Consider the following 24,395-nt stretch of genomic DNA (forward strand, 5'->3'; position numbering starts at 1 on the left):
GCGTCCCCCACACTGGCAGGCAGACTCTCAACCACTGCACCACCAGGGAAGCCCAGAAATCTTTTAAGTTGACTGCCCCAGTATCCACTCTCAACTACTCACTTCCTTGGCTGCGTCTACTATCAGGACTGAAAGGCTGTATTTCACTTTGTGCCAGAGTTCTCGACAATGAAACTTAAGTGAAAGTTGGCCAGGAGGGATTTTGAGAAATCTTTGGCTTTCCTTTTAAGAGGGGGACAGATGTGGAACTCTGATACAATGTCGGGTCTGGTATCAGCCCTTTTACAAGCTTGCGACGACTGTAAGGATGTTAGAAACATGCCATGGATAGTGGAGTAGAAAGGTATGAGGGCATCACTGAGCAACCTAACCAACACCTATAATAACCTTTGGGTTTCATGTTATTTGAAAAAATTTAATTCCTGCTTAAGTCCCTCATTGTTTTGTTACACAGCCAAACACATTCCTAAGTGATACACTTCCCCAAAGAGGGCTTCTCTGAATCATGTTTTGCACCCCTGTATTTATTTGTAAGTCTGATATATAAACTGCTGTACTATTATGTTCACTATAAAACGTATTAACAACAGAAGTCATTAGAGAGAAAAAAACCTAAGTAGCAATTCTAATACTTCTTCCTGCATACCAATGGATCATCTCATACAGCCTGGATGTGCAACCCCTTTTAAAGCTCTGAAAGTCTGGCTTCGTTTATTCTGTAATCACTTGGAATTGTTTGATATCAAGCAATGAAAACTTAAAGAAATGGGGATTTAAAGAAGGACATAAGGGAGCTCATAAGATTCACAGAAGAGCTATACCAGGCCTCAGGAAGACAGGAATCAGGATAGCTCAAATTTGTAAACAATTCCCATCACCATCTGTACTTGTGTTTCTACTCCAGATTTACAATTCGTGAGAAATAATCCACTGGCCTGGCTTGGATCATATCCTGTGGTCAGGATGCAGTCCTGTAATTAACTGCCCTTCCAGAAGCATATGGAGTCAGGGAAGGCAGTTCCCCAAGAGATGATCAGTAGACAAAAACATATGGCTGGATAAGGAGTCTCTTAAATTTTACACAAAATCACCACTTTTAGAACAGTGCTTTGGAATAAAGTCAGAATCACCAATCCAATTTAGTTTCTTGAAAAACTGTTTATGTCAAGGTGCTAAAGCATAGGTAATTTTAGAACTCCAATTAAAATAATATTCTTAAGTCTACACAATAAGCAAATCTAAAGCTTAAACTCCAGGACTTTCCACATGCCAACAAACTAGTAATTGATTAAACAATTCAATTACAATAATTGAGTAGAAGAATATATCCACAGAGTGAAGTCAGAAAGAGAAAAACAAGTATCATATATTAATGCATATATGTGGAATCTAGAAAAATGGTATAGATGATCTTATATGCAAAGCAGAAAGAGAGACACAGACATAGAGATCAAACATAGGGATACCACGAGGGAACGGGGGGGTGGGATGAACTGGGAGATTGGGACTGACATATATACACTACTATGTGTAAAACAGATAACTAATGAGAACCTACTGTATAGCACAGGGAACTCTACTTGGTGCTCTGTGGAGACCTAAATGGGAAGGAAATCCAAAAATGAGGGGATATATGTATATGTACGGCTGATTCACTTTGCTGTGCAGCAGAAACTGACACAGTAGTGTAAAGCAACTATACTCCAAGTTAAAAAAAAAAAAAAAGAATATGATCTACAGACTGCCTGTTCATAGACCTCCAAAAGGATTTAACCACTTTCTTCTGGTTTTAGGCTCACACTACGCTTCCACTCCCCGTTTTATCCTCTTTATCTCCTCTACTGGCATTAATTAGTTCGTAAGCAAAAGCTACAAAAGTCAGTTTGAAATTTTATTTCATTAACTTAAAAGATGAACAAAATGTGTACTTCAAATCTCATTAAACTCATTTATCTGAAACACGTTTACACAGAGGACAAACAGATATAGGATTTCAAGTAACTTATGGTAGAGTCCACTGTCCATTTAAAAATATGATTCTTTCTTTCACAAAAATTCTGCATTAAAAGGCAAAAAGAAAAAATTTCTTTTATACTGTCTAAGAGCTGGATGCATACTTCTGATGTAAATTTATTTCATTGTCAACTCTGATGCTGAAGTTGGGAGGCACAAATGTTCATAGTTCAGTTAAATGATGCAAACAGAAAGCTTCTGTTTCTCTCAGATACAAATGAGAAACCTCCATTCATGTCTCTTACAGTAGTACCACATCCTTGATTCTCATACCAGGTCACTTCTTCTTCTTTCCTTTCCCTTTTTTACTTCCCTCTCCTTGCTGAAGACTTTGGTCACCACCTCCTGTTTTTTGTGTCCTTGTTTTCAGTTTAGGTATCATTTCTGCAGCATACAACATTACTGACTTACCTAGGAACAAGAAGTTAGGCTTAGTGTATAATCTGAGAAATAAGACATAAAAGGTTGCTAACTTGAAAATCATAAAGTTTAAGAAATCATCACCACATCAAGAAAATGAGAATTTAAAAAGAAAAAATCAAATGACCATGAAGACAATGATTTGCTCAAGTGGGGACCTTTCCTGGAGAAAACGTATTAATAACAATGCTGAAATATTTAAATGAACAAAATAAAAATTTTGATCTTGGTCCTAGGAATTGACTTGAAGATCAAAGGAAAATATATCTAAACATAACAAGCTGGAAACAGAGTCAGGATATCATTGTAACTTAAGCTAGGAATCACAAGCCCTCTCAGTCTTACAACAAAAACCCATGTCATTAAGCTACAAAATATGTTACTCACATGTCCAAATGATCTATGCATACATGCACCCCTGCTCTGGGCACCAACCACCTCCTCCAGCTCCAGTAGCTGCTTTCAACACACCCCACTGCTCAGCTTTGTTCTTTTTACTTTCTTACTATTTTCTTACTGGAAACAGTAAGCAACATCTTTTCAACTGTAATTTTACTTCTATGTTATTAACTAGTCAAAGCAAAAGGTTGATGGTTTTTGTTTTTGTTTTTTTGTCTTTTGACTTGTAAGAAGTAGTGTAGGAAGATGCCAAAGAAAAGAAAAAATACACTGAATATACTACCTGTCATTCCCGAGTCAGACCCTTAAGTTTCTAGAAATATCTACCAATCCTGACAGGTTTTGGTAGATACTAATAACCAAATAATTATGTTAGAATAATAACCAGTTATTTTAATTCAATTAAAAACAATTCAGTTGTCACTTTGGGGTTATTGTGTCAAGAAAAAAATTAACAGCTCCATTTAAAAAACCTAGAACATATTTTTTACAAATAAAAAATTCAGAAAAGTAAAGAATTACATGTAAATAAATACTCATCTTCCCAATACACCGAGTTAATATATTGGAATACTGAAGTATGTTTTGTTTGGTTCTCGTTGTTTTTTAAGAAATAAAACACTAGAACTAATGCTACAATCTACTCTGACCATCACACCCCTGACCACACTCCTCACCCCCTACTCGCCATTAGGTTAACTAGTACCTTGAGACTTCGTGTTTTCTTCCAGTCCATTTCAAAAGTGTTTATATATATGTCAATAAACAATACTGCATATACATCAATCAATAAACAGTAATATTTTGTATTTAAATGTATACCTAAGTGGCACCACACTATGCATATCTCTTGTGTTTTTCACTCAATATGGCTTTTTATTTTTAATTTTTAAAATTATTTATTTATTTTGGCCACCCCACGCAGCTTGTGTGATCTTAGTTCCCTGAGTGGGGATTGAACCCCAGGCCCCTGGCAGTGAGAGCACAGAGTCCTAACCACTGGACTGCCAGGGAATTCCCTCAATATGGCTTTTTATTTTTTTATTTAATAAATTTATTTATTTTATTTATTTTTTGGCAGCGTTGGGTCTTAGTTACTGTGCGCGGGCTTTCTCTAGTTGCAGTTAGCGGGGGCTACTCTTTGTTGCGGTGCGTGGGCTTCTCATTGCGGTGGCTTCTCTTGTTGTGGAGCACGGGCTCTAGGCACGCGGGCTTCAGTAGTTGTGGCACGTGGGCTCAGTAGTTGTAGCTCACGGGCTCTGGAGCGCAGGCTCAGTAGTTGTGGCGCACGGGCTTAGCTGCTCCACGGCATGTGGGATCTTCCCGGACCAGGGCTCGAACCCATGTCCCCTGCATTGGCAGGCAGGTTCTTAACCACTGCGCCACCAGGGAAGCCCTCAATATGGCTTCTTAAATTTACTGATAGAAATGAATAACAGACCTCAAGGGTCTCTAGGATCTGAAATAGCAGTAATGTATGACCATTTAATAATTTCACATTCTTAACCTGGGAACAATGATGGGACTTCCAGAGGTTTATAAAATGTTCATGCACCAATTTTTTTTTTTTTTTGGAGAAATGATTAGTAGGTTTCATCACATTCTCAAAGGTCCTTAACTTAAAAGAAGTTAAAAGCATTGTTTACCTCTCTGCATCAGCAGTAGCCCTTTTTCTAAATTAATCTATAGAATGCAAATTATGTTTCTGACCTGTCAAAAGGTCAGTTTTAGAACATTTTTGGCAGTGTAGAGGAGTAACCTATCCCAAACTTAATTCATTCATTAAAAAAAGCTTACGTGATGGGAACTGTACAAGACAGAGGCTGCCATCTTCCTGTTTGAGCTGCACCCGGACTCTGCCCCTGTACTGAAGATCACGATTCCATTCTCTAGAGTACATTTTATTTTTCTAACATAAAGAAATAAATAAAAACAGGCTTTAAGAAAGTTATTATGTCAATGAGATGAGTATGGAAAATAGTGAACAAAGAACCATATCATACCTCAAGAAATACATTAAGTCCAACTGCTGAGCATACATCTTGAATCTCTGTAGCTGTAGGATTTTCAACAGCCTGAAAAGTTAAAAACAAAAACACTAAATAACTCAGCTTTAAGTGGATAGTGCTACATTGTTGTATAAATCATTTCAAATACTATGATCAAAACACATACCAAAATCCTAGGTTTCTTTTTTTTTCTTTTTACTAGGTACAGTTGTTTCAATTGTAATTTTTAAATTCCTGGGACTCACACTGATTCATACTTGTGTATCCACCTCCCTTCCAAGAGAACATAAACTTCACAGGGTTAATACTGGTTAAACAACTATTACAGATGCAACCATTTCCTCCCTCCCTCCTTTCTTTCTGTCTGTCTGTATTTACTCTTTGGTTTCCATACTCAGCAAATTATAAGGTATAACAACAGTATTCAGGATAGACAAAGCTTAGTATGGGTAATGGAGATTCCATTGCTTAATGAGGAGCAGTGTTTGTTCTTATCACCAAGTACCCTTTCTGGCTCCTCCAGAAGCCCTCGGAATTCTGTAGTCATTAATGGTACATTTTGATGGACACGTCTATTAAATAAATATATGCTAGGAACTGTCTTTGCCACAAGGGTCTTTTTTTCAAGAAGTCTACATAATACAGATGCAACCACTTTAGAAAACTGTTTGGCAGCATCTACTAAAGTTAAATATATGCATTTTTTATGGCCATGCAATTCCACTGCTATAGGTATGTATTGAGGAAAAACACAAAATAGACAATCTCAACAATGTTCACAGTAGCACTATTTTTAATAGCCCCAAACTAGAAACAACCCAACTATCCATCAATAGTAGGCTGGACTGTGGTATATACACACAATGCAGTACTACAGAGCAGTGGCTTTCAGCAAGGTAATTTTGCCCCCTGACATTCAGCAATGCTAGGAGACATTTTTGATCATCACAACTAGGGTGGGGTAGGGCACTGGCTTCTGGTGGGTAGAAGCCAAGGATGCCGCTAAACCCCCCACAGCACAGCACAGCCTCTGCAACCATGAATCATCTGGCTCAAAACGCCGGTGGTGCTGCTGTCGGGAAACCCTACAACAGAGCAATGAGATTCAACAAACTACACTCACAAGTGCAGGGTATAAGCACTCGTAAGCTGAAACGTCATAAGCTTCATGTTCATTGAAATCAGACAGACATAAAAGTACATAGCGTGTAATGCCACTGAAACAAAATAAGAAACAAGCAACAGTAATCTACGGTATCGGAAGTCAGGGCAGGGGTCATCCTTTGTAGTGAGTGTATGTGGAGGGAACAGAGACTGGGAAGGGACATAAAGGAATCTTCCTGAGTGCTGGTAACATGTTCTTTTTAAAATCTGGGTGCTTGGTTACCCATGCGTACTCATTTTATGAAATTTAATCAAAATAAACACAAGATTTACATATGTTTATGTATGTATGCTATAAATCAATAAAGCTAAAAACAATTCAATCATTCTCCAAATTATCCTGAGAGCTTGCTTCCAGAGGCCTCTGTCAATGTGGCTTGATGTTAGGCATTACTCTGAATCAGTGCTTTGGCGTCTTCTCTTTTACCCTGTAGCAGCAAAGTAGACTTTCCTCTACACATTTAAGCAGTAAAATGAGAGATATTAAATAACACAAAAATAATGTATTGCTTCAGGCCAAGTTCCTTAAATCCATCATCAGATTATAAAATGTATAAAATGTAAATTAATCTTAAAAAAAATAGACTATAACATTAATTTTGAAAATGAAAAGCTACAAAGACCCCCTTCACTTGGCACTAGGCACTTTCTAAACTTAAGCCACAAGGCCAACTAAGAACTCGGGTTTTTCTACTGAAACAGCACAAGGGGGAAATCATCTCTTTTAAAACTATAAACACCTACTTTTAAAAAGTATTAATTTTAAAGTAACTTTACCCCTCTCAAAAAGAAGACGATGACGATGATAACAGACATAAAACTGTAAAACTCAACATATCTGAATTTTCTGCAAGTCTTGTTTAAAAACTCAGCTGCATTCTGTATATCATATTGTACAATGCCATAATTTTGGTTTCCTTTATTAAGGGAAAGAGTGTCATAACCTTAAGCTTAAAAAAACAAAAACGTGCAAACCCTACAACGCTCCACCCCCAACTTCCTTCAAACACAGGCTCGTGAAGAACCACTTAAAAAATTCTTTCAGTTATGAATCAGTGCCCTCCTGCATCACCATTATTAACGAAAGCACCCCAATTGTTGGCTGCCGTTCTCCTCATGCCCCAAACAATGGAGTAAAGTAAAAGAAGCCTTTGTGGCCCTAACAATACAACCTCCCCAGGCCCTCAAAGACAGAAGTAACAGCCCGCTTACCTTACTTATGGGGATTCGCCGCCCCTCCGCTATGGTCTTCTTGTTATTTAAATAAGCAGGATAGATACAAATGAACCTGCCACAGGAAAAGCCCAGCTGGTATCACTAGAGAAATATTTCCAAAAATTCATTCATTCTTTCTTTCATCATCATCATCATCAGGATTGCCGGTACACCTATACTATTATGTGCTTAACTTTTTTTCTTTAAACTGCCTCCCCTCTACTTAAAAAGCGAACTTTAACTTACTATCTTAGATGGAAAAAAACATCACTTGCTAGAGGGAGGGAGGAAGGAAGGAAGCAGCGCCGTAACTGTTCAGTTAGATACAGGTGCCTGTCAAAAGCTTCTGAGGGCGGGGCCTGCTCTCTCATATAGAAACTAAGGAGTCAGAGGTATTAAAGGCTTGAAAGAACTCAAACGAGCCTTTCCGAACATACCAACAACTGAAAGAACAGATTTTTCACACTGTGATTACTTAACGTCATGTCCACGTAGCACCCAAAGTCCTCTGTCTCACGTACAGGTAAACACTGAGCTAGGTTAAGTTGGGATCTAGGGACCTGCGAACAGCCCTGGCGCAGCCGGCCTCAGGGAGGAACGGACGCCGGAGGACAGGCCCGGAGCCCGGGGCTGGGGCTGAGCTCCCCCGGCGAGCCTTCCTCAGGGCTGGGGAAGGCTCCGCAACACCCGCGGGCTCGCCGCAAGCCCCGTCCTCTCTCCGGACTCACCTGTCCTGGTCGGCCGGGGACCGCGCAGCGGCACAAGCCATCTTCACCCAGCCCCCAGGCCAAACCTGCAGGGAAAAACCCGGCCTCAATTCAGCTCGGAGATTTCCCAGACCACCCCATTTCCGGCGGAAGTCCTGCCCACCGAAGCGCCTATGCGTCCGCCGCTTTTCACCGTCGGTTTGTTCCAGCACCTGTCGCTCGGCGTCAGGATCTCTAGTTTCTGACGTGGCGTCGAAACCTCTCGCGAGAGGGTTCACGAACGCTACTAATTCCTTCGCTTCTCAAGATCTCGCCAAAACCAGCACTTGGGGCGCTTGCTCTTTCACTGAAATTGGCTTAAGCGTTTACGCGCTTTCTTGGCCAATTTCACATTGCGTTTGGATGGTGCTAACTTCTCTCGTCCTTAGAGTAGGGCTCCACACCGCGGGTGATCTGTGAGTTCCGAGCAAGTTGTTAGAGTAGGCAAGAAAATACCCTTTATGTTTAATCTTTAACCGCTCCTGGGCCCTGCAGCTTGCTTTCAACTTGGCAAAAATGGAACTAGCAAAATTACTTGGCAGTGTATTTCAGTGTGCTGTGTAATGTTAGAAATTTGACTATACACTTTTCAAAACCTTTACCCTCAAATTCACTGTATTTTTACATACCTTAGGTTAATTGCAAAGCACTGTTTGAGCATCCCATTCTTTAAACACAACTTTATTCCTATTTTCGTAGCGGCCGTTTATTCAGAAAACCGGACAAGGTAAAATAGGTATTTTCTTCTAAAAATGAAAAAACAAAATAAGCAAAACAAAAATCTGCCCAAAGGCTTGAGTCTCCGCGAGACTGGGTAATTTTCGCCATTCAACGCTAATGATGGCTGAGCATAAATACCCAGCTGGTCTGACTGGAAGCGCCTGATTTTTCTCCATCCCCTCAGTTCCTGTCTCTCAATCTTCCTTGTACTAGTGTCTTAGTTTGGTGCTGATGTATATAAATGTCTTACTTCTTTCTGAAGTGCACAAGATTCCTGTAAAAAGAGCTTCAGGCAATGACCAAACCAAACCAGTTTCTACAGAAGTCTGAGAATTTGCCCTAGGATAACTGTCACGGGGGGGGGGGGGGGGGGGAGGGTAATTCCAGAGCACAACGTGGTGTTTATGAGTAAGATTTGTCTACATTCCATCTCCAGTCTCTGTTGGATTCATATCTATTGATATATCTTGGTGTAGGAGGGTAGACTGTAAGTAAAATTACTTTTAGTGAACCTGTTTCATTACAAATCCTTTAAGGCATTTGAACACAAGCAGTACTGCTTTGGTACTCTTACGGGGAAGTGTTATACCAAATACCAAAGTGGAGGACAGGTGTTCTTCCACTTCGAGAGGAATAGAGTGCAACTTCTGGACACCAAGAACTCCTGACAGTATGGTCCCCACTTAGGCACCACCAAGATTCTGGCTGGTGTCTGATGGAGAGCACTTTTGGTAGATCTGGTTGGTTTGAAAAGACATAACATGAGAACATTTACTGAGCTGAAGACTCAAGATTGAAAAGACTCAGTACTAAAAGATAGGGCTGTGAAAACAAACACACACATGGACTTACACTAGTAAACCTGCTTTATTTCAAGGATAAAAACAAAACTCTAAAAACACCAAGGTAGGAAATAAAAGTTATCTATAGGAGAAAAGAACTCAGACTGACTGTTGAATTTCTTAGACACAGTAAACATTAGAAGTTAAGAGTTTTGAAGAAAATGAACTGTGACTGAAGTTGTGACCCAAATTATCCTTTGTGTGAGGGCAAAAGAAAAACAATTTTAAACAAGCAAGGATTTAGAAAGTATATTCCCAACTTAGCTTTTCTGGGAAAAAACAAACAAACAAAACAAAACTATTTAAGGACATACTCCAGCCAAGCCAAATTATAGTAACATAAAGATTTGAAGAAAGTGTTTCCTCTATGCTATTTAGGGGAAACAGTGGTGAACACTTATATCTAAGTGAATTCAAATAATTATTAATAATGTGATGGTGAAGATAACTGCAATTGTTAAAACAAGATTCTGAAAATTAAAAACAAGTGAATCCGTTACTACTGGAACAGAGATTTTGCAGAGAACTTAGATTTCAACTGAAATAGTGTATGTCTCTGTTTCTAAAATCATTACCTGCTACATCACCAGGGTTTTCATAGGACCTTGACTTCTTACCATTTTTTCTGCCTTCTCTTTCCTTTTGTCTTCCTGTCTCTGTTCCTCAACCCCCCCATTCCTGGGTACCCCAAGAACCCCAAGTTCTTGCCTCTCTTAAGCACACCTATGAGATTTTCTCTAATCCTCCTCCCACTCAAACTCCAGGCTTGGCTTTACAGATCCCAAACCCACCAAGGTCCTCAGCTAAAGAAAAGGACCTTTTGAGAATTTTATCTTAACAAGAGCCACCCTTTCTGGAAGGAAGTTGTGGTTTTAAATAATAACTCTCCTTTTGTTTTGTATAGACGAAGTCATCTGTCAAAGACTGACAGTGTCACTGGTTCCATGGTTTTTGTCAGTATCCCTTTGTGTTTGTAATTTTGTTTCATACACTTGATGCTCTATCATTTGATGTTTAAAGAAAGTCATAACTGATGTTCACCTTCTTTTCATTATGTTTGATGTCTTTTATCCAGAATTATAGTTTGACATAAATTTACCTTTACTGTTTTCTTTGCATTTGCCTGTGCAAAAGTGGTTGTGCTTTTAGTTTTATACATTCTGGATCATTTTTAAAATTAATTAATTTTTTATTTTTTATGTTTTTGGCTGTGTTGGGTTTTTGCTGCTGCGCGAGGGCTTTCTCTAGGTGCGGCAAGCGGGGCTACTCTTCGTTGCGGTGCACGGGCTTCTCATTGCGGTGGCTTCTCTTGTTGTGGAGCACGGGCTCTAGGTGTGCAGGCTTCAGTAGTTGCAGCACAGGGCCTCAGTAGTTGTGGCACTCGGGCCCTAGAGTGCGTGGGCTTCAGTAGTTGTGGCACGTGGGCTCAGTAGTTGTGGCTTGTGGGCTCTAGAGCGCAACCTCAGTAGTTGTGGCGCATGGGCTTAGTTGCTCCACGGCATGTGGGATCTTCCCAGACCAGGGATCGAACCCGTGTCCCCTGCATTGGCAGCTGGATTCTTAACCACTGTGCCACCAGGGAAGTCCCCATTCTGGATCATTTTAAATGTGTCTTTTACTAATGGCGTATAATTGGAGGATATTTTTTTTTACTTGACTCCAACCTGAGAGTGGTTATTTTACCATATGTGCTCAACCCACTCATTATTTGGTATTACTGTGTCATTATATGCTTCTTTGTGGCTAATTCTCCCTCTCCCATTTTCTCCATTCTTTGATATTTTGTTCAAGTATTCTTAGTTATCTTTGACTAATGCTTTGGATGGAAATTTTTCTTTCTTTTTAACATTGGGGTTACCACTAAATAAAAAAATTGAATTTGTATTTTTCCAAGTTAAAAGTAAAATAGTATCTTTTGACACTGCCTACTTAAGATTAGAAATTTAGCATGCTTTTACGTCTTCTCTCCCTCGTTTCCCAGTTTGGGTTGGAATAATCTGGAATTTAAGATTATTAAAATTATTAAGCATTTCATCTTTTCAGTTTTGAGTTACATGGACATTCACAATGAGATTCATTATCAGATTAACCACAATTATTTACACGTTCATTCAAGTTTAAAGGTTTTATTGCTCAAACCATTTCCTTAATAGTTTCCCATTTATTTTAATTGCTTGGGCAGCAAGAATACTATGGTAGAGGTATGTCATGGATTCTGGTTTCCCAGTGCTTTAGAAATGCCCCTCATAGATTTCGAGAATTCATGTCTTATGCATCCTGCTTCCTCAATGGAGAAAACAAGCAACCGAGCGTTCCCAGACTCTACAGGCAGGTGACAGAGCTTCTGCCAATCATGTCCACCCAAGCAAGACTTCAATCCAGAATTAAGCAGTGTGAGGAAGCAAGTGCTGCACAGAATCTTAATTTATGGGGAGGGTGGTGTCAGAGGGTTCCAGAGGTTAGGGGCAACAACTTGTTCTTTTTGAAGCAGTCTCACAGAATGGTTTGGGTATTATTTCCACCGTGGTTTCCAAGTCTGATTTTCTGGCCCTCATACAGCTCCTGTGAGCTACCTAAGATTCCTTAAATGAATGTCTTGTCTTTCAGAGAAGGTCTTGTTGTTAATAACTATAATAAGAATCCCAAATTATACAAGTATTCCAGATAAATTAAATGCTAGTTTGGCTGGTTTCAGAATTCTTAGGTAGTATTTCCATTTGCTTCCAAATGCTGTATATATTGTTCCATTGCTTTATTTTCCTTTTTTGGCATTTGGTATTGCAGGAAGAAATCTGATGCCAACCTATTTTTTTTTTTTTTTTTTTTTGGTAGGCAGCCTATTCCTCTCTCCCCACAGATGATTTTAGAAAGCTTTCTCTATATTAAAAAATCAAAAAACCTCACGAAGATGTGTCTAAAGAGTCTTCTGTTAGTTTCAAGTTACTTCAGGAACAAAGTGGGTTTAGAAGTTCATAAATGCCCCAAACACAAGGAAAAGTAGAACTAGGCCCCAGAATCGGCAGGGACTGAGGTAACGCCAGGAGCTAGTGACTCTTGTCTGTCTCTCACTTGCTCTCTATGCCTCCCTCCCATATCTGTTCCTTCTCTCTCTAGTGACTGACTTTCTCTTACTTTTAGCTTCATGATGCCAATCATAGTGGCCTCAGCCTTAACTCTACATGATCTTTTAGTTCCAGCACTCAATCACCAACCAGAAATTTCCTTTGACTCTTATTTAAAATTGGCCCAGTCTTTTTTTTTTTTGACAAGCCTCACAAGTCTTTGGTCACTGGTCAGTTAATGATGAGTCTCCCCTGGGTCAGGCATCTGCCTCTGGTGCAAACAGCCATGGTTGGGGGGAAAGACTGGGTACGGGGTTCAGTGACCAACAGTGAGACTAAGTGTCTGGGTTCCAAAAGGTGGTATAGCTGGGGCAGGTAATGTGTGCAACATTCTCAATAGTTCATTTTTCACTACTGTTGCTTTATATTCAGTGGTCACCTCCACTAGCATAAAGTTGAGTATTTTTAATTAAAAAAAGGAACAGTCTCATAACTTCAAGAAAATAAGCAAATAGTCACAGATTTTGAGAGTTATCCTGAATATCAGAAGTGTATTTAGCACCAAGAACAACATTATACACACAAAAAAACATACAGGTTGAAAGAAGCATCAATGGTCTAACAAAAACCAGAATATAGTTTTATAGACCAAAGAACAGAGGAGAATGGCAGGAAAATGACCTGGTGTTTATAGGAGTCAAAGTCCATAGGTTTCAACACTACAAAGTAATATTTAAAAGTAGGCATAATATGAAGGAATTAGAAATAAAAAAAAAATAATTTATACACTCTATTTCAACCATCAAGACTCTTGAAAAATTATTTTTGTTTGGTGTGAACAATCTGATTACTGAAATACTCTTCAGCTCTTGGCAATTTTCTTTTTGCATTTGTGGCACTCTGCTCTTTTGCTATCTTAGATACAAGGAACCCCCTGTGATAACATGAATGCAGATATAGTGCAACTGGCTCCCTTCTCCAGCAAGACTCATCCCTTCAGTTAATTAACCTTGTGGTAACTAGTTTATGGAAAATAAGTTTTTTGACTGTACTTAGAGTGCAATTTGATTCTTTTGGGCTTATCTTTTATTTCATTATTTCCCTCTCATTAACTTTCCTGTTAGTGCAAGGTAACTTGTAAAGCTTATTCTCAAATACCAATTTGCCATAGTTAATTGGTTGTTTGTATACTAACAAAACGGGTGCATTTTTCTTTCATCTGAAGTCAATCTGCCTTCACTTCAAAGTTCTCTTTCCCCTTTTCTTGGTGTGTGTTTGTCTCTTTCGATCTTATTGCAAATCCAAATTAGATATTTGCTGAAACTTTTGCCTTTTTGATAACCGTTCCAAAGGGAACATTAGTCAATCCCTCAGACACAGTCATTGTCTTCAGAATTACCTGCTTGTTCATGTCTGGCAAATTTGTCTACTATTGGGAGCTGCGATGGGCTGTATCAGATTGTATGGCTCAATATTCAAATCTTTCCTGCCTAAAGGAGAGGGAAGTTTGGTATACTTTCTTGTATGTCGAGTCCAGTGGTTGAGAAGAGCAGCTGGAACTGAAGGCAGTCACTCAAGGAGCTTCGCTGTGGTGACACAGGGCAGTGGCTCTCAGAGTGTGGTTCCCAGACCAGCAGCATCAGCATCATCTGAGAACTTGTCAGAACTGCACATTCTTGGGCCTCACTCAGAATCACAAAGTGTGGGCGTGTGTCTTAACATTTTTGGTGATTCAAATGCACTCTAGTTTTTTTTTTTTAAACCACAAAGGACATATATTAAGCATGTTTTCATATTACAACATTGCAGAATAAATGTATGGATTAATTTAAAAAATACACACAAACATACAATAAACAAATGTGGCTTGGATTTGCACTAAGATCAAATGCACTCTAGTTTGAAAACCACTCACTGCCTTAGGAGTGCTGTTTGCTGCAGTCCAAAGATAACAGGGCACTTCCCTACTTCTCTTAACAGGCGTTGCAACTCCACGCTGGGCTCAGTACGCCGTTTGTAACAAGCATAAACTGAGAATATTTGGCCTGCTATCACTTATGGCAGCACTCTGTGAAGTTCTAAAAGTAGAATTGAGATTTGCTCCTTTACTAATTCAGAGCCATTCTCTCTAACTAGAGGGTCTCATACAGCAACTTTTTCCTCAATGGGCAATGCAGACTGATTGCACCTTCTCCCAGTAGGCGTTGTCTACCGGAATTCCTGAATTTTCTGGCATATGGAAGGCACCCTTTTTTCATTTTCAGCATTGATGTTTTTCTCCTTCCTTGAGAAAGGCAATTTTATTCTAATTGACTTATATCCCATCTCTTTCCATAAAAGTATTTGAAGTGGTTTATAAAAATTGGCACGAGTAACTCAAAAAAAATAGAAAATCAGGACTAAAGGAAAAGGAAATATGACCTATATCCACGTGTCCCTGTTGGATAAGGCAGCCTTTGAGAAAAACAGAATAATTTAGTATTATTACTTAAAAACTATTTCATTCAGATAAAATTTGACAAAAATTTAAATGTAGATATACTCCAAAGGTCAGTAAATTGAGGTGTTTGCAAAGTGGTGCAGTAGAAAGAGTATGGGCTTTGGAGTCAAATGCCTTATTTCAAATCACAGCACTTATTTACTGGCATGTTAGTAAATGACTTAAAAAAAAAGTCATTACCTGTAAATGATAAACACAGGTAAGGGTAGATAAATAACTACATGATGTGATTTCAAAGACACCAGGTAGATGTGCTTACTCCTCACCCCTTTTCCCAGCATCCTGCTATATCCAAATACCTTTTCCCTTCCCCCCAACGCAGAGTGCATGAATTTTATTATTAAAAATAAATTTTCATTTATTCAACAAATATGTGAGCATTTATCATCATCCTTACCCTCTGATCATTTAGAACAAATTCTGGGAAGATATATTAAGTTAGCTTTTTAAATACTTCTATCAGTTTATCCTCCTTCCTGAAGGATTCTCTCCCTGCTGTGTGAGGAAGGGGGAGCTTGAACACATACTCCGCAAACCTATCAAAAACAAAGTTTCCCTTAACAGACAGGGGTTTCTAAATAGTCTTTTGAATATCTTAATAGTGTTAAATCTACCTTTGAAGTTCAACATGATTTGCATTTTCTGAGCATGGCAAAGTGCTGATTTATACTTGGTGCTAATCACACAGTAACTTTTTTTTTCAGGAAAGGTTAAGTGCCAATGCATGGAATGGTTAAATGCCAACAGTCAGCTTCAATTGTTTTTATTACAGTAAGAGGAATTTTACTCTTAATGCATAGAATTTGAAGAAGAAAATTATATAAGCTTTTAAAAGAGGCCCTTTTGATAATTATTAATACAAATGTGAAATAAGACCCTTAAACAAATACCGATTTCAGTAAGTTTATACATACAGCAATAATTTATTCTGAAATGTTCATTTAGTTTCTGTTGAGACACGATTCATGTCTCATTAATAAAAGAGCAGCCATCTCACCTCAAATACCAGAATATACAACAAGTTACAGCATAGCAAAAATTCTACCTACTTTCAGATAAAATCTAGTTCAGGTAAAATAGTTTCATTCAATGTTTTACAGTTACACAGATTTTGTTTTGTTTGTTTTGAGCACAAAATAGTGTAAGTTGTTACACTATAGCTATCTATATGAACATCATGTGACCACAGAATTGTTAATCATTACTTCTGAAATTGAACCATCAGTTTCATTCATGCAGTAAAGCAAAGCAGGCTGGGTAAACTTGTTCGTCGGGAACCATATTACTGTGAATTTCACAGCCACATGATTATGATGTCAGATGGACTCACAAGGACTAAAACAGAACGGTTTTTGCATAAATACCAATTTCTCCCTGATGTAAGTTTAGTCAGTTTATAATCTAGAAATGATTGATAACAGCAATATATCATATCTTCTATCTGTAGTGTTATTTTAAGACAAGCAATAATTAAAGGATGATGGGATGGGATGCTACTTAAATACATGAAAAACATACTGTACAAATATACTTGGCTTTACCATTTTCTTCCTAACTATCAAGAGTGCCTCCCAAAATATGACCAGTGAAGATGAAGTATACTATCAAATATGGCTTCCAGAACAAAAACCCTCTAACAAGAATCAAACCTATTTACAAAATTTTTCAGTCTTTTAGTTTCATTTGAAACAAAATTTGTTTTGAATTTTATTTTTTATACAGCAGGTTCTTATTAGTTATCTGTTTTATACATATTGGTTGAAACAAAATTTCTACATAGCAGTTGTAATTAACACATAACACATTCTTAGTTTCATCATTCCAGCTCTTTTTAAACAGATGTCACAAGGTAGGACCCAGAATGGCGTTTAGGACTTTGAGTTCCACTGGATTCTGTATTGTCAGTTTTTGAATCTCGTTTCTTTGTGTTGTTATTCACTGGTGTTGGGATCTGAGATGGTCGGGCTGATGTGCTATCTGCGCTGCTTTTCCTTGGGCTTGGGTTGTAATTAAAAGGACTCACTCTGGCAGCAACAGTCCCACTCGGTGAACTGTGCTTGCTTGAGCTGCTAGAACTAAATGGGGTACGTTCAGCTATAGAACTTTCATTAGTCTCTGATGCAGGGACAGGATTACTTTGTCCCGGTTTTGCCTCAGTTCCTTTTTGGTCTGGGGCATCTACCTGAATAAAGGAGTTCAGGCGGTTTTCCAAACCCATGGTGCGTACAGGAGCACTACCATTGCTCACATTTTGTTTTCCCTGATTATCTTTTGAATCTTTAGTGTTTGGGTTTCCCTTTTCTGAAACAGTGTCAATCACTGGGGGAGTATTTCCTGTTGGAGATCTTCCAGATCTAGGGTTGTTAATGGGACAGTCCTCAATTCTCACCCAAACATCCTCTGTTTTAGAAACAGCAGGTGCCATTTGATAAATCAGAGTCTTTGATTCAGCACCATTTGCAGCACCTGAGGAAGTGGTCTGAGAAGTACTACTGGTGGGAGAAATTTCACTTTCTTTTATTTTTCTCCATGTTCCTTTTGTGGATACTTGGTTTTCTTTAGTTTGTTTGGTTCCTGAAATAGAGTTCACATGTTTTTCATCCTCACTTTTTGCTTTTTCACTAGATTCTGATGAAGCGGAAAGAATTGAGGATGAACTTCCGGTTCTCCTCCAAGTGCTTACTCGGGGAAGGGATGATGAGTGTTTGCTGTGCTCACGTTTCCAGGTTCCTGACCTATTGATGGGAAGTCTGGAAGGACTTTCGGAATGAGAGCGTGCTATATCATGGCGCTTTACTGGTCTTCCATCATTATACTCTATGGTGGGACTGAGATTAGGTGGGAGTTTTCGCCATCCACCAGCCTGAACAGACGAATGTGTAGACAGAGACATATCAGGAAGGGAAGGACTTAAAATTGGAGTCTGTGCCTGGGACCTAGTGGGAGAATCTGGTCTAGAAGATGGAGAAAGAGATTCAAATGAAGCAGATTCCTCCAATTTTCTCCTTAGGGTTGGGCTTGGAGCTTCTTTGATGAAAGTTGACTGGCGTACTAATACAGGTCTCTCTGACCTATCAGATTCACTTCCACTTGATTTAGTTGAAGACATTCTAGAAAGTTCTACCTTTTTATTGGCTCCATTGCTAGTACTCATTTGATTTAGTCCTTTGGAGGCAGATTCACTTCTTGGGATACTACTGACATTCTTGGATAAACCCGTTTGTTTGGTGAGGTTCTGTTGGCTCATCTGTCTGCCAGGAGATGTGTAAGACATTTTCCCAGAACCCGAGGACTTAGTTGAAGCAGTACTAGGGGATGACGTCCTTGGCAGCTGAGATAATTTGTTAGGAGGACTTATTCCATTTCTACCAGGAGAAATTGAGTTTCGCCCTGGAGACTGCATAGGTCTACTTAATGGCTGCTGGGCAGGTCTTGACGGAGTGGAATCTCTAGATCCTGATCTAGAAGGCCCTTTATTTGACCCAGGTGTCTGGGATGCCTGCCTCGTAACGGGGCTTAATTCTGACTTCACTGATGGCTTGGCTCCTCTGGGGGAAGTGGTAGCTGCCTGACCTTCACTAGGGCTTTTGGAGGCTGGAGTCTTAAGGGGTGGGCCTTTTTTAGAAACTGGACTTGTACTTGAAGAGCTATTCCGAACTCCTGGAATGTGAATCATTGTCCTACCTCGAGAGATTGAAGGCATGTTTGTTTGAAGGGGTTGTTTCATTTGGCTTGAAACTTCCGAATTAGATCGAACTTTTCCAGTAATCAAACTTTTATAAATTTTTTTCCCTCCTTTTATTCCTTTATTTTCAGATTCTAACTTCTTAGTTTCCAATGTACTTTTCTCCCCAGGTTTTAGAATTCGTGGGCCTTTATTACTTGCAAAGGGTTTTTCCTCTTGATCAGGTGTAAGATGAAATGGTGATCCCAGAGAGATTCCTGATTTCAGGGAAAGGATGGAATCTGAATCAGACGAAGCTTGTCTAGATAAACATGCGGCAGCAGCAGCTTGATGTAAACTACTTACTATGGAATTTGCACCTTCCTGAATAGCTTTCCAATCGAAATTTTCTGAATCAGGGGATAAACCATGTTCTGAATCTGGTCTCTGTATATCTTTCAAATCGAGTGTCAAATCTTCTGCTAACATGCCACCCATATTTCTGGGACTATGCTTTTCATTATCAGCCTTGAGTCTTGAAGGCTTTTTCTTTTTTGGCATTGCAGAACTTATACATTCCTGCAACAGGTCATCTTCAGAATCAATACTGAGAGAACTGAGAGAACTGTTTCTTGAGAAACAAACAGGGGTATCTTCAACGTGAAATGATTTAGGAGCATAACCTGATGCCTGAGGTTTACTTGGTTCTCCCTGTGAGTCAGGGGGCTCTGTCTCTTTGATAGGTTCATTTTCCTTGTTGTTGTTGTTTTCTTGATCAATGTCACTAAGAGAACTTAGAGAGGAATTTCGGGAAAAGCAAACTGGAGTATTTTCAATAGCAAAATTCTGTAACTTCTCATCTGTTGCTGCCCCTCTGTCTGGTATATCTTTGGAGGACTGGGGAAAAGTGGATTGCTTCTGCAGCACGGGTTTAGGCTGACCTCGATTTATTGGATGTTTTGGAACAGCTTGTGTCTTACTAGCTGATTGTTGGTTTGAGGTTAGTTCTGTGTGGTTGGTAACTTTAGATTCTGATTCCTTATTTTCCTTCCCCTTTCTTAATTCAGCCTTTTCCCTGGAAAGGTCGACATCATCATCATCAAAATCTAGAGAACTCAAAGAATCATTTCGTGAAAAACAGTATGGAGTGCCTTCAATAGGTGTGTAATGATGAGGTGAATCAAAAGTAAAACTTCCTCTGACTCGATCTTCATTATTTGGGACCTTATCATTGAAGTCCTTGGAACTGTTTTTCAAGTTCTGTTTCTTTGAATCTTTGTTGTCTGAGAAATTTCTTTCAGCATTTAAATTATTTTTTGAGTCTGTATTTTTTCTTACACGTGTCCTGTATTCAGTATTTTGTGGTATAGGTTTTACTGGTGAAGTAGGTTTCTTTTTCTTACCATCTAATTGATTTTTGTTAGTTCCAGATGAAGACATAGATGCTTGTTGGACCTGGTCCATTATCTTTTTCACACGGAAAGGCTTGTGACTTTTTCCTTTGGGCATAGCAGAATTAATGCATTCTGCAAGAATATCGCCTTCTTCTGTTTTATTGTCATCCAGTTCAGGTATAGTTACAGATGAGGCTTTCCCTGTTTGAGCCTCATCTGTACTTCTGCCTTCTGTAGGAATGGTGTCTCGTTTTTCAAATTCACCTGACTGTGTTCCTGCTCTAACACCTTCTCCAGCAGCTAACTCATTTGGAGGGGATTCTATTGTTAGATCACTTAGAGATGTAGCTGTGGAAAAGTTTATAGGTGTCCCTTCTACACAATACACCCGAGGCATATCATCTCCTGGTGTAAAACTAACATGCTTTTGTGCTTGTAATCTGTTTTGTGATGGCAGAAGTTTGTACACAGGCAGTTGACTTGGTTTCCTTGCCACAGGTGGAGGTAATTTGGAAGAAGTCTGGGCTGGCTTTTTGGCTTTGCGTGAAGATTTTGTTGGCATGGCAGAAATAATACACTCTTCTAGTATTTCAATATCATCATCATCTGAATCATCTAATAGATCTTTTTCAGAATCAGTGGGTTTTTCTGCCTCTTTTTCCTGGTTTTCATTTGATTCTTCAGGCTGCTCATTTTCTGTTTCATTCCCATTGTCATTTTCCTGAACTGGAGGCATTATTCTTAATTCCACATCTTTCTGAATAAATGGCTCATCGAGGCTCAGAGCACTCAGGCTAGATGAACAAGAAAATCCATCAGGAGTACTTTCTGTGGCAAAATGTAACAAAGTATCAGCATCTGGAAGAACCTGGACCCTCTGTACTGCAGCATTTACAGCAGCTTGCTTAGGGCCACTTTCTCTCTTCTCAGCACTAGGTGCTTTATTTTTAGGTACTTCTTGCTTAGTCTGGGCTGTTTGAGGAGGAGGGGGAGGAGGGGTTTTACTTCTGCTTGGTGGCATGGTTTGTCCAGGGCTATCTGGAAGGTCACTGGGGCTTATAATGCCACTCACCATTCCACTGCAGGGTTCACTCTGAACGGAGCTGGCAATCGAACGACTCTCAAAACTATCAAGTGAACTGACAGAAGTACATCTGCTAAACATGAGAGGAGTCTCCTGAACGTAGTGCTCTGGTGGACTTTTAGGTGTCTGAGCACCACTCTTTGATGGAGATTTGGCCCCTGAAGAAAATTCAACAGCTTTGTGCCTGGTAGATTCTGAAGATAAACCAGAAGCCTGGAGTCTGCTGGATTTGGTTCTAATGTGCTGTGACACTGTTGGAACTTCACTCACAGAATCTTCAGTTGATCTAGTTCCACTGTTTTCTTTTATTTCTGCTATTTGTAGGGTATTAGCAGAATCTGCTTCTTGTGTTGTCTGATCACACCCTATTTCATCTTCAGCTGATGACAAAGATGATAATGAACTACATCTTGAAAAACATATTGGGGTATCTTCTACACAGTAAGTCTGTATTGTTTCTTGGTTGATAGAGGGAACTTTGCAAGAGGAAGAGGTGGCTTTTTGGGTCTGACCGCTTCTGCTCTGTGCTGAACTTGGATGGAGCTGATTCTGCCTCTTGGCATTAGATGAAGGTGTGGATGTATTCTCACTGCTTGAAGAGATGTGTTCAGTTTTAGTGCTTTGTCCAGATGAATTCTTTGAGAATGAAAATGCTGGTTTCTGTGAAGAAGGAATGTCTGTGGTATATTTTAAACTATAATCAATAGGCTGATCCACATGATGTTTTTCTTCATTATATTTTATGCTATAATTGGTTGGTCTCTCTTCTTCCTCATGTTGCTCTTCCTCAGAGTAACGTTCACTATAGTTGGTTGGCTTATCATCTTCATAGTCATCTTCCTGACACAAAGACTGATTTACATTTTGATTAATTCCATGATTAGAACCTACTCGATTTGTTTCTGAACCATTGGCTGCTCTTGACCTATATGGGGAAACGCATTCTTGCTGTCCAAAATGTGGTTGGAACTTGAGGTGTTTATCATCAGTGCTCTCAGGATATACAGGATAAGTTGTGCTTTGACTCCTTGATTGTCTTTGTTCATTTTGTTTTATTTCATCTTCTATTATATGTTTGGGTCTTGCCCATCTTTCATTCTGTGAAGGACTTTGCCTTCCAGAGTTCAACTGTTCATCAGAATATTTAAGACTATAATTTATTGGTGTATCTAGTTCTCCATCATTATCATCCATATGATTTGCACTATGTATTTTATGGGCTAGGTCAGCTGGATACTGACCATAGCTGCAAAATTTACTTTCATCATCTTCAGAATAGGATTCAACTGAAGGTTTCATTTGACCTCTTTTACCATAACCATCACTACTGCTGACACTATTTAAACTATCATTTGAAGATCTCTTGTATTCTACTTTGGCATATGGCACTGGACATGTCCTGTTTGAGTTTTCTGACTTGGGGAAGTTGTAAGAGTTTGCATGTGTGTGGGCGGTAGAGCTTCTTCTTAGTGCATTCCTCTCATCTGTCCCACAGTGTAGTTCTGGGGTAGACCCAGAACTTCTGTCTTCCTGGGAGGTATGAATGGTTGATACTTCTTCCATGACTTTGGCAATCTGGGCTGCAGTGGTAGAAATCTGCAAACCTCGCTTCGAAGAGGTTCCTGGATTTTCTGTTGCTGGGTGGTAGTTGACTAGACTAATACCTCGTTCTCTCTCCAAACTTCTATCTTTCTCAGAACGAGAACTATCTAAACTTCCCCTTGATGAAGAGGAGCTGGGCAACACTGTAGTATTTAAATATGGTGACAGGACAGTCATGTTTCCAGTATTAAAATTGTCTGACCTATTATCATCATGTCGATTGGTGTCAAAAACATAGTCACCATAGAGATTTTGCTTGTGTCTCTGCTTACTACGATGAGATGCCTTTGGACTTAAATTGTCAATATTGTCAAAAGTTTCTGATAAATGCTGAGCATCTAATTCTGCTTCTAGGGCTTTTTGTTTCCTGACATGAAGAGAAGGCAAGCTTGAACCAGGAGACATGATATTGGCATCCTTATACTTTGCAGGTCTATTTGCCATGAGATTCCTTAAAGCTGCAGCACTTCCCATAGCAATCATCTTGTGCTTTGAATGAATGAGGTTCTTGAGCATGCTGACTGCTCCCATGTCCCATAATGCTTCCTGATCTTTAGGATTTCTTGCTGAGAGATTCCACAAGGTTCCGCATGCATTACTGACTATTGTCAAACTGTGAGATTTCAAGTGTTGTAATAAGGTTTGTAAGCAATTATTCTCTCTTAGGATTTGCCTGAAATAAAAATATCACAAAAGTAAGGTAAAAATCTGTTCATAGTAACAACAAATAAAAGGACAGAAAACAAATTTAAATCTAAGGATAACTACTAAAGCTTATTAACAACAGGCATAATAAAATTACACCAAATTATACTATAAATTTCAAGCATTACCCATCTCCTTTTGTTCTATCTTAGTTCATTTAATGTTTATTGTTTTAAAGTACTCATCTGTCAGACTAAAAGAAGTAAAAGCATTAAGTTTAATCAATTCTACATTTCCTATTCTGACCCAATAGCTTTAAACATTTTTTCTTGAGCAGATGTATTTACTTTATTTACATAGTGACAGAGTTTCTCAGTTTGAGGAGTACAGATGTATTATGAAATCTTAAGCTGAACAGGGGCTGTGGTAATTTAATCTCTGGATGGGCACCACAATGTCGACAAACTGAGACATCTCAGAAGAGGTAGACAGAAGAAACTGATTGACAATAGATCTTTACAAAGTCAGGGAGCACACTGTAAGCTCCTAGGTCAGCAGAATGACTTTTAGATAATCTTTCTGCCTCTGGTTTGATTATGTAATACTGCCATTCCCCCTTACACGTGTTCTCGGGCAAACTGTGTGTAGTCGTTATTTCTAAAAATAAAGTGAAAGAAAAGTTTTCAAAACATTAACTATAAAAACAAGAGTTAAGAGTCAGCATAATGAATGTTAGGATCTGAAAGAGCTATGGCTTGTTTAAGGCATGGTAAAATGAAGCTTAATGACAGCACAGTCGGCGCTGGTGGGCTTTAAAATTGATAGGCAAGGGTGCAGTAAGCTTTACCATGGCGGCTCTCTAGCAGTCCAGTAGACACCTGAGTGCTTACTGAGTCTAAGAGGTCTTCTATGAACA

General features: G+C 39.1%; 2 protein-coding genes across 21 annotated transcripts in view; both read right to left on the reverse strand.

Moving 5' to 3' along the window:
* Positions 1-1,878: 1,878 nt before the first annotated feature.
* On the reverse strand, positions 1,879-8,105 carry SRP19 (signal recognition particle 19). Of its 4 annotated transcripts, XR_014240892.1 has the most exons (6): positions 7,949-8,105; positions 7,218-7,293; positions 4,836-4,907; positions 4,630-4,741; positions 2,821-2,949; positions 2,287-2,424 (listed from the first exon to the last, which is right to left on the reverse strand). XR_014240892.1 is itself a non-coding variant. In XM_082378561.1 (5 exons), the coding sequence occupies exons 1-5, from the start codon at positions 7,987-7,989 to the stop codon at positions 2,291-2,293; spliced, it is 435 nt and encodes a 144-aa protein (XP_082234687.1). In that variant the 5' UTR covers positions 7,990-8,104; the 3' UTR covers positions 1,879-2,290. The 4 variants fall into 4 exon arrangements, 2 of the variants coding, with proteins under 2 accessions (XP_082234687.1, XP_082234688.1); XM_082378561.1 differs by lacking the exon at positions 2,821-2,949 and having other exon boundaries at positions 1,879-2,424; positions 7,949-8,104; XR_014240893.1 differs by lacking the exon at positions 7,218-7,293 and having other exon boundaries at positions 7,949-8,084.
* A 7,732-nt stretch (positions 8,106-15,837) lies between these two features.
* APC (APC regulator of WNT signaling pathway) overlaps positions 15,838-24,395 on the reverse strand; it is a 138,395-nt gene continuing 129,837 nt past the window's right edge. For all 17 annotated transcript variants that reach the window (XM_082374738.1, XM_082374736.1, XM_082374724.1 and 14 more), the window contains one exon: positions 15,838-23,507. In XM_082374738.1, coding sequence (XP_082230864.1) covers positions 16,922-23,507 — 6,586 coding nt within the window. In that variant the 3' untranslated portion in view covers positions 15,838-16,921. The remainder of the gene's footprint in view (positions 23,508-24,395) is intronic.

This window comes from Balaenoptera borealis, assembly GCF_965194805.1.
Source record: "Balaenoptera borealis genome assembly, chromosome: 2".
Classification (NCBI taxonomy): domain Eukaryota; kingdom Metazoa; phylum Chordata; class Mammalia; order Artiodactyla; family Balaenopteridae; genus Balaenoptera; species Balaenoptera borealis.

Coding starts and splice junctions, on each gene's coding strand:
- SRP19 (XM_082378561.1), bottom strand. CDS start 7,989: ATGGCTTGTGCCGCTGCGCGGTCCCCGGCCGACCAGGACAG. Junction 4,908..7,217: donor GGCGAATCCCCATAAGTAAG/GTAAGCGGGCTG, acceptor TTAACTTTTCAG/GCTGTTGAAAATCCTACAGC. Junction 4,742..4,835: donor GACTTAATGTATTTCTTGAG/GTATGATATGGT, acceptor TCTTTATGTTAG/AAAAATAAAATGTACTCTAG.